The sequence below is a fragment of the Mytilus galloprovincialis genome, chromosome 9 (genome assembly GCF_965363235.1).
Source record: "Mytilus galloprovincialis chromosome 9, xbMytGall1.hap1.1, whole genome shotgun sequence".
NCBI lineage: Eukaryota > Metazoa > Mollusca > Bivalvia > Mytilida > Mytilidae > Mytilus > Mytilus galloprovincialis.
This window is the reverse complement of record NC_134846.1, coordinates 66,444,107-66,460,248: the sequence shown is the minus strand read 5'-3', so window position 1 is coordinate 66,460,248 and position 16,142 is coordinate 66,444,107. Positions and strand designations below refer to the sequence as shown.

Sequence of the window (16,142 nt, the reverse complement as noted above, 5' to 3'; positions counted from 1 at the left end):
ATAAAAAGAGATGTGGGGTATAAGTCAAGGGGTAGCAACCTATTGACAAATTAAACAAAGGATATCTAGAGGGCAACATACTTTCTTCAACATTAGATGTCTATGAAATATGTTCTGAATTGTAAGTCTATAAAAGTTGTGAACTTTGTTTTTCCTCAAATTAATTCATGTAAAACTTTCTTAACATCGATTGAACCATCTTTTTGGCTGTTATGTTTTTAAATTGCTACCACCTTCTTACACAACATTTTTTGTACAAATTAATAAAAGTCTTGCTTTATAATGTTATGTATGAGGCCAAACAAAAATATGTGTGGTACGGTTTTCTCCTGTAGACAAAAAGGGTAATTACAGGTTGAAATTATATTAAATTTACCTATTTTTTCTTCAGTAAATTCATAAATACAATGTATATATATACGCTTACAGAGGATACACATGTAATTGCTAAAATAGGACTTATTTGTTCTTACTATAGTTTGTGCTTAAGGTAAACATGTCTCATTTCTGTAGTCTGCTGTCAGAGGACACATATTCCTGATAGTTTGTGCTTAAGGTAAACATGTCTCATTTCTGTAGTCTGCTGTCAGAGGACACATATTCCTGATAGTTTGTGCTTAAGGTAAACATGCCTCATTTCTATAGTCTGCTGTCAGAGGACACATATTGCTGATAGTTTGTGCTTAAGGTAAACATGCCTCATTTCTGTAGTCTGCTGTCAGAGGACACATATTCCTGATAGTTTGTGCTTAAGGTAAACATGTCTCATTTCTGTAGTCTGCTGTCAGAGGACACATATTCCTGATAGTTTGTGCTTATAATAATAATAATAATAATAATAAATTCTTTATTTAAAGAGGGTAACTCAATTAGAAAAATTCTAATTTTCATTGAGGCCCTCAAACAAAATACATGCATACAGTTAACATTGATACATTAAATTACAATATATATTACTAGTATATACAACAATTCAATCACTAAAATATACAAAGGGTAATAAATGACAATATTTGATATAGTTTTGTTAGAGAAAAACAAATTATTTGACTTGCATATAATTTTCAAGAAAATGATTATAACTATGTTTCTTGAATAATTCCACATTAGGACATTTTTTTATTTCGAGTGGTAAATTATTCCATACTTTGGTTGCAGAGTAATGAAAAGATTTTTTATAAAAATTTGTATTTGGCCTTGGAACAAAAAGATCATTATTAGAGACAGATCGTAGGTTGTGGCGTTGCACATCATCAATATTAAGAATTGCTAAGTAATCAGGTGTTAGCCCATTTACAATTTTATACATTAAAATTGATTGTTGGTATTTTATTCTTTTGGTAAAAGATAGCCATTTTAAAGAAGAAAACATGAAATTAGATGGAATAGAAATATCGCATTCCAGTATAATTCTTGCTACTCTTTTTTGAAGTTTTATGATTCTATCTGAATCTTTTTGTAATAAATTTCCCCAAACTGAACTACAATAGTCTATATATGGTAGAATATATGCATTATAAAATAGTTGCCTTGTGTGTATTGGCAAATATACTTTAATTTTATATAAAAGTGATACTTTAGAAGAGATTATTTTACATACATGATCAACATGATCTTCCCAGCTTAAATTTTCATCAATGTCAATTCCAAGTAATTTGAAAGAATGGACATTCTCAATACATGTTTCGTTGACGGTAATGCATAATTCTGATAGTTGTTTAAGTTTTGGTTTTGAACCCAATTTCATACACTTAGTTTTTTGTGCATTGATTTTCATACTGTTATTGTTACACCAAGATTGTATAGCATTTAAATCATTTTGCAATATGCTGTTTATTTTTTCAATGTTTTTATCATGAAAATGCAATGTTGAATCATCAGCATATAAATCCATATTGGATTGTTTAACATGAAGTGGTAAATCATTTATATATATTAAAAATAACAGCGGACCTAAAATAGAACCTTGAGGCACTCCATACTTTACAAACAATTTATCAGATTTAATGTTAGCGTATTGGACTTCTTGTTGTCTGTCAGACAAATATGATTTTATCCAATCTATTATATGTTTTCCGATATGATAAAATTTTAACTTTTCTAAAAGTATGGCATGGTTAATAAGGTCAAAAGCCTTACTGAAATCTAAAAACACTGTACCAACTATTTCTCCATTATCTAAATATTTTAACCATTCGTCAATTAGTTTAGTTAGCGCTGTTTGGCAGGAATGACCTTGTCTGAAACCTGACTGGGCGATATGTAACAATTTATTATTGTTTAGGAATTCATATAACTGTGTACATACATGTCTTTCGAAAATGCTTAAGATAAACATGCCTCATTTCTATAGTCTGCTGTCAGAGGACACATATTCCTGATAGTTTGTGCTTAAGGTAAACATGCCTCATTTCTGTAGTCTGCTGTCAGAGGACACATATTCCTGATAGTTTGTGCTTAAGGTAAACATGCCTCATTTCTGTAGTCTGCTGTCAGAGGACACATATTCCTGATAGTTTGTGCTTAAGGTAAACATGCCTCATTTCTATAGTCTGCTGTCAGAGGACACATATTCCTGATAGTTTGTGCTTAAGGTAAACATGCCTCATTTCTGTAGTCTGCTGTCAGAGGACACATATTCCTGATAGTTTGTGCTTAAGGTAAACATGCCTCATTTCTGTAGTCTGCTGTCAGAGGACACATATTCCTGATAGTTTGTGCTTAAGGTAAACATGCCTCATTTCTGTAGTCTGCTGTCAGAGGACACATATTCCTGATAGTTTGTGCTTAAGGTAAACATGCCTCATTTCTGTAGTCTGCTGTCAGAGGACACATATTCCTGATAGTTTGTGCTTAAGGTAAACATGCCTCATTTCTGTAGTCTGCTGTCAGAGGACACATATTCCTGATAGTTTGTGCTTAAGGTAAACATGCCTCATTTCTATAGTCTGCTGTCAGAGGACACATATTCCTGATAGTTTGTGCTTAAGGTAAACGTCTCATTTCTGTAGTCTGCTGTCAGAGGACACATATTGCTGATAGTTTGTGCTTAAGGTAAACATGCCTCATTTCTGTAGTCTGCTGTCAGAGGACACATATTCCTGATAGTTTGTGCTTAAGGTAAACATGTCTCATTTCTGTAGTCTGCTGTCAGAGGACACATATTCCTGATAGTTTGTGCTTAAGGTAAACATGTCTCATTTCTGTAGTCTGCTGTCAGAGGACACATATTCCTGATAGTTTGTGCTTAAGGTAAACATGTCTCATTTCTGTAGTCTGCTGTCAGAGGACACATATTCCTGATAGTTTGTGCTTAAGGTAAACATGCCTCATTTCTGTAGTCTGCTGTCAGAGGACACATATTCCTGATAGTTTGTGCTTAAGGTAAACATGCCTCATTTCTGTAGTCTGCTGTCAGAGGACACATATTCCTGATAGTTTGTGCTTAAGGTAAACATGCCTCATTTCTGTAGTCTGCTGTCAGAGGACACATATTCCTGATAGTTTGTGCTTAAGGTAAACATGCCTCATTTCTGTAGTCTGCTGTCAGAGGACACATATTCCTGATAGTTTGTGCTTAAGGTAAACGTCTCATTTCTGTAGTCTGCTGTCAGAGGACACATATTCCTGTAGTCTGCTGTCAGAGGACACATATTCCTTATAGTTTGCTGATTGAGCCATACACTTTGACATAGTGTCAGTCTGCTGACTACAGGAACTTTTTGTCCTACATGTACATGTAGCAAAATCAGTGAATGAAATATTTATATGCTTCTCTTTGATAGAAGGAGTCCATTCAGTTTTCAGGACATAGTATATGTCTGAGTATATGTCTGTTGTTAAGTTAGTCAGCACAAATATTCCTTATTTGATAAGTTCTTTGGTTGAAGTGTAACTTGCTTCTTACCATGAATTTTTGGCACAGCAACTTGAATAAATATAAAAAAGAAGATGTGGTATGATTGCCAATGGGACAACTGTAAACAAGAGACCAAAATAACACAGAAATTAACAACTATAGGTCACCATACGGCCTTCAACAAAGAGCAAAGCTCATACCGCAAAGTCAGCTATAAAAGGCCCTGATATGACAATGTAAAACAATACAAACGAGAAAACTAACGGCCTTATTTATATAAAAAAAGAAGTACAAATGTTATAAGATTAAAACTTTGAAAAGTTAAATTAGGGATTTGACCTAGATTTCATTGTTTACTGAATATTGAAATGTGATTGTAGCCGACCTCAAACCTGTAGAATCTTTATATTTTATTTCAGTGACAACTCTATACTAGTATTATATAAATTCTTTTTTATTTACAGGACCCAAGATTTAATAATGAAATAGACATGAAGATGGGTTACAAGACGAGGAGTATACTCAGTATGCCTATAAAAGATTGTTCAGGGAAAGTGATTGGTGTAGCCCAGGCTGTCAATAAGATCAGTATACAGGAGGAACCATTTGATGAACATGATGAAAAGGTAACAATTGATTATAGATATCAGAAGATGTGGTATGAGTGCCAATGAGACAACTCTCCATCCAAGTAACAATTTATAAAAGTAAAACATTATCGGTCAAAGTACGATGTTCAACACAGAGCCTTGGCTCACACAAACCAGCATGCTAAAAAGGGCCCCTAAAATGACTAGTATAAAACCATTCAAATGGGAAAACCAACTGTCTAATCAATATAAAAACATGAAACAAGAAACACTTATGAACCACATCAATATTTCTGATGGAGTAAGAGACTTATTAGAATTCATATGATCATGAGATCCGAGATTGACCGATCGTTTCTTAGATGTAAAACTTGTCTTGGGATCCTCCCGTTCACATTAATGAATCTGACAACCATCAAAACATGGCTGAAACAACCACTTACATATATCAATCTTTGACCCAAAAAGTACAAAAATTCCAGATAGTTCTACTAAAATTGTTTGAAATTTGGGGAAATTAAAAAATATCACAATCCCCTCACAATTGCCATTGATGGTGTAAAGTAAAAGACCACCATTAAGAGCTGTGCTTTTTCATGTGATGGTTAATGCAATAGTTACTTTTTCCACAATTATTGAACTTGATAAAAAAAATCAATCCTAAATTTAGCTTGTTTCTTTTCTTGCACTAAAAGAAAGATAGTAACACAGACATGTGTCATCTAAAACAGTGGGACTGTTAGATAAATATGCCATAATTATCAGCTTCCTAATGATTCAGACATAAACTTTACTTTGTTTAGAAATGTATGAGGGAAAAGTACCAATATATATGCACTTAATATTTTTATGATTTTGTGAATTATTCATTTAAAATTGCCTAGCAAATGGTAAATAATTTAAAATCGATTACAATTGAGGATTAAACTATCATTAGATTCATCTAATAATTAATTCAATATATACATGTATAAGATTAATTTAACCTGGAAATTCATATTTCAAAGCATTATAGATACTTGACATTGGTTTTACTATGCATAATATGGAAAGGTTGATATTTAATCGAAATTTACAATTTATTATTGTTTTATTTACCCTACTTTTACAAGATAATTTATGTGCAAGGGGCCATGCATTGGATAGAAAAAAAAACTACTTAATAAAAATATGTGATTAGTTCAAGAGCACCAAAAGTAATTAAATAGAACAGCAAATGATAGTCTTAGCCTGAAGGAGTTACAACTTTTATTTTAGCACATAATTTTTATGAACTGATGATTTACAAACAAAAGGTTTCATTTGATGTTTAAAACTTCATGTAATATATCAAAATAATTATTCTAAGAAATACCATTACTTGTCTGTATATATCAACTTGCCAATTTGTCAGTTTAACAAATAAATTGGAGATAACATAAATGTATGTTATGCTGTGCACAGGAATTGGATCCTGATAATGGAAAATTTATATGTAATGCCCCCTTGCATTTCATTTCCCACCTTTATAGATTTTAAAAGCAGTCAAAATTAAGCCTAGAACATTCCTCTGCACTTCTTTCTATATTGTTAGAGTAAAAATATATGTGAATTCAATTGTGTTTTTACTCTTCAGTTTTTACTAAACTTGGGATTTTAGGAATTTAAGATGACAAAAAAATTTACAAAATTGATAAAAAATATGTCAATAAATCTACTCTATCTTAAACATGTTAAATATAACAGCCCACAAAAACACTAAGTAGGGTTTTAAAATTCACCCAAAACAAAAAGTTGATTGTATGGTAAACCCAAACATCATTTCTCTAATAAAAGTATGGTGAAAGCACTACGATGCATAACTGCTAGGTAACAGACAGCAATATTTTGCTATTTTGCATGTTTGCTTGTAATTATTTGGCTGTTTGAAACAGTTGAATATGAGAATGATGTCATGATTTCACTGTTATATGAGCTATCTACAACAAGTTAACAGAAAGAAATTGTATTTCTATATAAGCTCTTTCAATAAAAATCAATGAAAATTATTTTTGATAAATGATTTTTTTCCAGACAATATGTTATAAAAAATAGCAAAAAATATTTATAAACTTTGTCTGAAATGGCTGGAAAAAGGATTTGGAAAAAGTGTAATCAGAATATATATGGTGTGGAGGGTCTAGACATATGTGATTTTTTAAAGTTGTAAATGTCTTCAATATGAAACACTATTGATTAATTATGTACCACCTAATTGAACATTTTGATCAAAATGGTAGATGTGGAAAATTAATAGACATTTATTTCAATCAAGAATACTAACACTTACTAGTTGATTAAGAATCTGAAATACTGAAGGCTAAACTTCCCCCTCCCTTAAAAAATAATTACTAGTATCATGATTATTATCAGTAGCAAATTACCAATAGCTGACTTAAGGTCATGTGGGTGAAAGAAACCTGGAAAAAATTCTACCAAAATTGAGTATATGACATAACAGACAGTATTTTGTTGTTTGAGAAGATAGTAAGGCCAAATGTTAATTGATATAAATCAGAGTTGTATAAGTAACAATTAAAAGAAACTGATGTTTTTATATGACTAGGGGACTTAATGTCTGTCCAGATAATACTTGATCAGTACAGGACGCTTAAATGAACAGTAGATTTGATGCCTATTTCTTTTTTATTTCCCACTATAATTGAAAACGCAAATCTTATAAGCTAAATTAGAAAAAATCAATCCCAGAGATATTTTTTTTATATTACAAAACCAATAATAACATCACCATTTTACTCAATTGGTTCTTGTGCCTGGTATGGTAAATTTAATTTTCATAATGAATATAACGTTTTCTTATTAAGGTCTCTCTAATCATAAGTATATTGTTCATTGTTAATGATAATACCCTGTTAGGATAATATTTGTGATGTCACTGTTGCCTACGATACTCTTGGATACATCACGCAAAGTTAGCGTCTAACATGGAAATTTTCATTTCCTGTTGATTAATGCACTATCTAATTAATACTGATGCAGTGTTTTGGAAGGCAATATGTCTTTGAATTCCAACTTTTCTGACAGATTTAAATGCTATGAAATGTTACAGGTTAAAATATGAATTAAAAAATAGTTGAGAACCATTATGGATGTGATATATTGGCATAAGCTAGTTAGAAAATTATATATCTAAATATATTATTGCTAGGGTTTATCTCAAATATCCCTTTCGTTTAAGTTGCAAAAATGGTTGATTATATGGATTCGATCTAAATATTTTTCTGAAATATGATTGAAGAAAATGTCTGACTACTGGTATACATTTGTACAAATCAGTGAAAAAAAAGCACTTAAGAAGTATTACAGGTTTACTGTTAAGCTTATCAAAGCTATTTATTTTAGTATAGTTTTCATGAGTGTTCCATAGTGACAGTTAAAAAAAAAATATTGCAAAAATCCTGCTATTACCCAGTAAGTGCCAATTACTACAGAACTTAATAGGACTAAGTAGGCTTTATTAAGACGGGGCTGAGTCAGAGTCGTACATAAAAGGAGAATAGATCCTAAATGCATTATTGAAAATTTAATCCTCAAGTTTACACACACAGTAACTTTCATCAGCAGTGAATACACCCAATATAAACTGTAATCACTTTTTATTTAATTCTTTCACTACTGGTATTAAATATTGAAGTATTCTTATTTGTGACACAGTTCTATAAAATATCCAGAAATATGATGTATTGTACTTTACTTCAAATCTGTGTCAACAGAACAACCTATATCTTGCTAGTGCAATTTGAAGGGTTTCTTATAAAATCTTGCAGTAATTTGATTTTGAAAGAGCTTAATGTTTGACAAATTGCTGGCTTGTATCTATGACAGTGATGATTTATCTTTATTTCATATCATTTGAATGAAAATTAAATATCTTTTCAATTAATGTTCAGTGTCACAAACAAATTAAGTTTAAGGTTTTGCATTGTTTATAGTGAAAAATCAATGGTAGCACAAAGATATTTTACAAGTTTGTTTGCAAAGTACGCACATTTCTTCTAAAATGTTGAAATGGTTCATTGACATTGAGAATGGAACTATATAAGCAATCAAACATTAGATTTAATGTCCACTTCTGTCTGAAAATGGATGCATATTTATTAACACTGCACAGCCAAATGAATAGTTTTAACCCTGGCCATATGTTATACTACCATAAAAGAGAAATCCATCTAACTCACTTATTAAAAGTTGCTCAATTATGCTCTCCTGACCTTCTTGGAGTTCCTAGTCTTACTTTTCTAAAAGTAAATGCACAGATGAAAGTCTTAAAAAAAAACAAAATGATAAAAATAATCTGAAAATCCTAGGCCAAATCTGCAGATAGTGTATTGAAAATCTCTTTTTAGAAAAATTCTGTCTGCTTAGAACAATAAGTGCAGAAATGGTTCAAGGTTTTATCTTTGATTAGGTCTAAGAGTCTTAGAGATATACTTAGTGACAGACAAGCTTAACAGGATCATTAAAGATTTACCAAATTATAATTGCCTTTCATTACAGACATTTTTTTCCAACTTTGGCAAATAGAAAATTTATAAAATTAATTGACCAGAAGAACTAAACTAAATGGTTATCAGACACAGATTCAGAATTTCGGAAGGGGATAATTGGTGATAATTTAATTTATATATTGTGTCTATAAGAGCAAGGCTAAAAATTACCATATTTATTATTAAATCATGAGATTTTTTAAAAATTTGGACAATTAAAGGACCCTCTATGCCTCCTTGATCTGCTACTGTATATATAACACGAGGAATGTTTGGTCAAGGGATGAAAGGTTTATGTTTTGTAATAAAACAATGGGTACTGTAAAGCAGACCAGACTAATTAATGGTATGATGGCTTCCAAACTACAAAATCCATCACTAAAGCATCATGTGATGATGATCTGCTTAAAGTCTAAATTAATCAAAACCTATCTGTTTCCTAAATAAAACTTTCAATGTATCCCCAGTAAATACACAATCAGACATGAACACAAACAAAATAATTAGATTCCACATTTCCTCCAATTGACTTGACTGATTTATATTTTCTTTTCCTGCTTGTTTCTAACATTGCTATTTCCCAGATGTTTAGACTGCAACTTTTGATTTTTAAACAAGTGAAGGTAAACACAGTATTAGATTTACACAGAGGAGTAAATGAATTGGAGTTTTGATTTGTTGTGACGTCCTTGAATTGTAAAATATGGATGGATAGTGCAGAGAATATATTGCTAATTTAGATCAACTTTGTTTTTGTTGTACTGCTTTAACTCGTAATTTTTCAACATGTAATCATGAAGCTACGCTTTAAATCCTAAAGTTACTAAAAAACAGGTCTTGTTTCATTGACATCATTTAGCTTTAACTGAGAGCTTCTCATTCTATAAAAATATTCAAGAAATAATGTGTTTTGACAATCTAACAGATTAATGGTTTCGGTTCTTCTGTATTATGCCCAAGTATTCAATTTCAAATCTGCTAAATTAGCACTTTATAATAAGATGGATTTGATTCTAAGAAAGCATGTTAAAAAGAAGTTATTCTTAGTTAGTTAGTCTGTCAGTTGAATAGGTTTAAATGCATAATCTTGATTATTGTACCCTTGAGCCTCCTAGATATTGTCATTAAGTCATTGATGTGTTTTCCTTGATGGCATGCAATGAAGGAAATCTCAGAAAATGTCATGGATTTGTCTAATAAACTGACATGTTGGGAAAATGGCTGTGGGGACTAATTGTGATAAGGTTTCTTGGAGATAATCATAGTTGAAGCCAGTTAATTGTAAAAAAATATGGTATTTCTGTTTTGAATTTGTTATGTTCTTTGTCTTCTGTTTCTACTTTTGATACGACCGCAAAAAATTTTTGTTGTCGTATATTGTTGTCGAGCCTGCAACTTTTGTTGCAGAAAGCTCGACATAGGGATAGTGATCCGGCGGCTACGGCGGCGGCGGCGGCGGTGTTAGCTCACTTCTTAAAAGCTATATATTTTAGAAGGTGGAAGACCTGGATGCTTCATATTTTGTATATAGATGCCTCATGTTACGAAGTTTCCGTCAGTCACATGTCCATTGTCCTTGACCTCATTTTCATGGTTCAGTGACCACTTGAAAAAAAAAAGTTCAGATTTTTTGTAATGTTAAATTCTCTCTTACCGTAAGTAATAGGATAACTATATTTCATATGTGCCTACCTTGCAAGGTCCTCATGCCCATCAGACAGTTTTCACTTGACTCGACCTTATTTTATGGATCAGTGAACAAGGTTAAGTTTTGGTGGTCAAGTCCATATCTCAGATACTATAAGCAATAGGTCTAGTATATTCGGTGTATGGAAGGACTGTAAGGTGTACATGTCCAACTGGTAGGTGTCGTCTGACCTTGACCTCATTTTCATGGTTCAGTGGTTATAGTAAAGTTTTTGTGTTTTGGTCTGTTTTTCTCATACTTTATGCAATAGGTTTACTAGATTTGTTGTATGGAATGATTGTAAGGTGTACATGTCTAGCGGGCAGATGTCATCTGACCTTGACCTCATTTTCATGGTTCAGTGGTTATAGTTAAGTTTTTGTGTTTTGGTCTGTTTTTCTCATACTTTATGCAATAGGTTTACTATATTTGTTGGATGGAATGATTGTAAGGTGAACATGTCTAGCGGGCAGATGTCATCTGACCTTGACCTCATTTTCATGGTTCAGTGGTCAAAGTTAAGTTTTTGAGTTTTGGTCTTTTATCTAATACTATATGTCATAGGTCAACTATATTTGGTGTATGGAAATATTTTATGATCTATATGTCAGTCGCGCAGGTTTTATTTGACCTTGACCTGGTTTTCACGGTTCATTGCACAGTGTTAAGTTTTTGTAATTGGTCTATTTTCTTAAACTATAAGCAATAGGCTCAACTATATTTGTCATGTTTGTTGTATGGAAGCATTGTTAGCTGTACATGTCTGCCTGGCATATGGTTCAACTGACCTTGACCTCATTTTCATGATTCATGTTAAGTTTATGTGACAGTCATAATAAAGCTTTATATTTAGGAGTATCAACATAATATCAATGATTAGTAAAGAAGGCGAGACATTTCAGTGTGTGCACTCTTGTGTGATTATATGGTATGACGTTGGTGTCGTCGTCGTCCGAAGACACATTGGTTTTCGCACTATAACTTTAGTTTAAGTAAATAGAAATCTATGAAACTTAAACAAAAGGTTTATGACTACAAAAGGAAGGTTGGGATTGATTTTGGGAGTTTTGGTCCCAACAGTTTAGGAATTAGGGGCCAAAAAAGGGCCCAAATAAGCATTTTTCTTTGTTTTCGCACAATAACTTTAGTATAAGTAAATAGAAATTTATGAAATTTTAACACAATGTTTATGAACACTAAAGAAAGGTTGGGATTGATTTTTGGAGTTTTGGTCCCAACAGTTTAGGAATTAGGGGCCAAAAAGGGGCCCAAATAAACATTTTTCTTGGTTTTCGCATCATAACTTTGGTATAAGTAAATTGAAATCTATGAAATTTAAGCACAAGCTTTATGACCATAAAAGGAAGGTTGGGATTAATTTTGGGAGTTTTGGTCTTAACAGTTTAGGAATTATGGGACCAAAGGGTCCAAAATTAAACTTTGTTTGATTTCATCAAAAATTGAATAATTGGGGTTCTTAGATATGCGGAATCTAACTGTGTATGTAGATTCTTAATTTTTGGTCCCGTTTTCAAATTGGTCTACATTAAGGTCCAAAGAGTCCAAAATTAAACTTTGTTTGATTTCACAAAAATTGAATCCTTGGGGTTCTTTGATATGCTGAATCTAAACATGTATTAAGATTTTTGCTTATGGGGCCAGTTTTCAAGTTGGTCCAAATTGGGGTCCAAAATTAAACTTAGTTTGATATCAACAAAAATTGAATCCTTGGGGTTCTTTGATATGCTGAATCTAAACATGTATTTAGATTTTTGATTATAGGCCCAGTTTTCAAGTTGGTCCAAATCGGGGTCCAAAATTAAACTTTGTTTGATTTCAACAAAAATTGCTTATATGGGGTTCTTTGATATATGCTAAATCTAACCGTGTATTTAGATTTTTGATATTTGGGCCCGGTTATCAAATTGGTCCACATTGAGGTCTATAGGGTCCAAATTTGATCTTTATTTGATTTCATCAAAAATTTAATTCTTGGGGTTCTTTGATATTTTGAATCTAACCATGTATTTAGATTTTGGATTGGACCATTATAGGTAAATGTCCAATTTAAAATTTTTAAGTTTTTAAGTTTAAGTTCTTAGACCACATTCATTCTGTGTCAGAACCTATGTTGTGTCAACTATTTAATCACAATCCAAATTCAGAGCTGTGTCCATACTTGCCCCAACTGTTCAGGGTTCGAACTCTGGTTTGTAGCATGTAAATATTCAAATTTTTGATAGATAAATACATTGGTTGACTCTAGGAGATCTCATTTCCATCCATGAATATTGTTACAAATCAAGGTTTTGGTAACAAAATTTACCACTATATAGTCTACACAGCTTTTCTCATCACTTGTCGTGCTCGTAATCATCTCCTCTGAAACTACTGGGCCAAATCTAACCAAACTTGGCTACAATCATCATTGGGGTATCTAGTTTAAAAAATGTGTGGGGTGACCCGGCAAACCAACCAAGATGGCTGCCATGACTAAAAATAGAACATAGGGGTAAAATGTAGATTTTGGCTTATTTCTCTAAAACCAAAGCATTTAGAGCAAATCTGATTAAAATTTATTTAAATTTTAATCAAATTTTGCTGTTTTTGGTTATTATCTTGAATATTATTATAGATAGAGAAAAACTGTTTACAGCAATAATGTTCAGCAAAGTAAGATCTACAAATAAGTCAACATGACCAAAATGGTCAGTTGACCCCTTAAGGAGTTATTGCCCTTTATAGTAATTTTTTACAAGTTTTTCGTAATTTTTTGTAATCTTTTACAAAAATCTTCTCCTCTTAAACTACTTGGCCAAATTTAACCAAACTTTGCCACATTCATCATTGGAGTATCTAGTTTAAAAAATGTGTGGGGTGACCCGGCAAACCAACCAAGATGGCTGCCATGACTAAAAATAGAACATAGGGGTAAAATGTAGATTTTGGCTTATTTCTCTGAAACGAAAGCATTTAGAGCAAATCTGATTAAAAATTAATTCAAATTTTAATCAAATTTTTGCTGTTTTTGGTTATTATCTTGAATATTATTATAGATAGAGAAAAAATGTAAACAGCAATAATGTTCAGCAAAGTAAGATCTGCAAATAAGTCAACATGACCAAAATGGTCAGTTGACCCCTTAAGGAGTTATTGCCCTTTATAGTAATTTTTTACCAGTTTTTCGTAATTTTTTGTAATCTTTTACAAAAATCTTCTCCTCTTAAACTACTTGGCCAAATTTAACCAAACTTTGCCACATTCATCATTGGAGTATCTAGTTTAAAAAATGTGTGGGGTGACCCGGCCAACCAACCAAGAAGGCTGCCATGACTAAAGATAGAACATAGGGGTAAAATGTAGATTTTGGCTTATTTCTCTGAAACCAAAGCATTTAGAGCAAATCTGACAATGTTAAATTGTTAATCAAGTCAAGATCTATCTGCCCCGAAATTTTCAGACAAATCAGACAACTGGTTGTTGGATTGCTGCCCATGAATTGGTAATTTTTAAGGAAATTTTACCGTTTTTGGTTATTATCTTGAATATTTTTATAGATAGAGATAAACTGTAACCAGCAATATTGTTCAGCAAAGTAAGATCTACAAATAGGTCAACATGACCAAAATTGTCAGTTGACCCCTTAAGGAGTTATTGCCCTTTATTGTCAATTTTTATCAATTTTCATAAATTTTGTAAATTTTCACAAGATATTTTCCTCTGTTAGGCCAACTAAAATTAATTAGTAGATTTTCATCCAAATTTTTGAAAAAAATGGGGTGGGTGGGAGGATTTTATTTTTTAAATTTTATTTCATATGAAACCCTTTTGTGACGAGTTCTTCATATATGCAAGTATAATGATAAGCTTATATCATGTAGACACAAGTATGAGGAATCTTACATAATTTTTCAAATCCTTATATAAATACTATCTAATTGCGGCTTTAAAAACTAAACAACAAAAACGTGTGAGAAATGCTCTCTTCAGTTGGTCTACCTTTACTAAATGAATTAGGGTTTCAAAACGATGGTTTGTATTCCATTAAAATGAAGCAAATGCATTGGTATTCAACACATTTATTATGAGTACAGAATAAAATGAAAACTCGAACATTGTTGAAATAATTGGGTTGGTACTTATGCAAGATGAAAATATAATTACCATGTAAAACTTGAACTTAATAAAAAAAAAGTTGTTGTTTAAAGACCCTTATATGTGTATTGGGACATTTGCTGTTTGTCAACATAAAAATAAAATGCGTATGTTAGTCGACTTTTTAAATTCAAAATACGGTCATAAATCTAACAAGTTTGTGCTTGTGTTTCAATATCTTTAATCCAGTCATGTTTTCTGTATCAACGGTTTCCACGAATCTTGCGCTTTGGATATCATTCACGGTTTAAATTTCCTGACACAAAGCCATTGCATAAATAAAAAAATCCGCAGTTTTCTGATCACAGAAAATTATTTGTGACATACCATGATTTGCGGTCTAGAAAACAGAGTGTTTCTCGTAACACGAATATTTTCATGTCATTCTCGTAATCAATATTTACTCTCCGAAGATGATGTTGTCATCATAGAGCAGCAGAATATGTCGACTTAATCATTTTGGTTAGATTTACTCGAGGTACAAACCCGAATTTTGAAACAGGAAGCTTTGAATGAAACGAAATTTTAACGGTTACCGGTAACGGAAATGAACAAAATCTGGAAATCGTAAATTTTATGAAATAAAAAAATTCGGGGCGGGCCGATTTCATAGGGGCAGGCGGGGATGAAAATCTATCAATTAATTTTAATTGGCCTTACTAATGGGCCATAGATAGAGATAATGGTAAGTAGCAAGAATGTTCAGTAAAGTAAGAACTTCAAACACATCACCATCACCAAAACACAATTTTGTCATGAATCCATCTGTGTCCTTTGTTTAATATGCACAAAGACCAAGGTGAGCAGCTCTTTAGAGCCTCTAGTTATGCTATGCCTACAGTAGTTCTTTTTAGGTTTCCATTTAAATATGACAAGTCAAATTTTCATCAGTAATATTTTTACTTGTACATGGATAGTACTATTGTTAGTTAAGCGGGTCTATACTAATATGTTCTATTAACCTTTCTTATGTTGTATATTTGAGGTTAAATAAAAAGCAAATAAGGCATGAATAGACTTTTAAGTATTTCTGTTTAATTTAGAAACTTGCGTAAAAAAACCCATTAGTTTCACAATAAGTATTAACTTTCTGTTCACCTAATGTAAAAATATAAAGGTTTTTATTTAAGGTAATTTAGTAAAGTTAAATATGAATTCCTTTGAAAATGAAATTAAATAATCCTGCTCTTTTGTTATTACATCAAAGTTCAAATTACGAAAATACTGACCTAGATCCAGAGCTGGTCAACAGCTATATTAAACTATCAGTATGTAGTACCAAGAATTTCTTCAGTAACTATATAAATCCTTGTTAGTACTACATT

At 31.8% G+C, this 16,142-nt stretch overlaps 1 protein-coding gene across 9 annotated transcripts in view; it reads left to right on the top strand.

Moving 5' to 3' along the window:
* LOC143045696 (dual 3',5'-cyclic-AMP and -GMP phosphodiesterase 11-like) overlaps nucleotides 1–16,142 on the top strand; it is a 117,252-nt gene that overhangs the window by 17,466 nt on the left and 83,644 nt on the right. For all 9 annotated transcript variants that reach the window (XM_076218396.1, XM_076218391.1, XM_076218398.1 and 6 more), the window contains exon 2: nucleotides 4,324–4,485. In XM_076218396.1, the coding sequence (XP_076074511.1) occupies nucleotides 4,324–4,485 (162 nt within the window). The remainder of the gene's footprint in view (nucleotides 1–4,323; nucleotides 4,486–16,142) is intronic.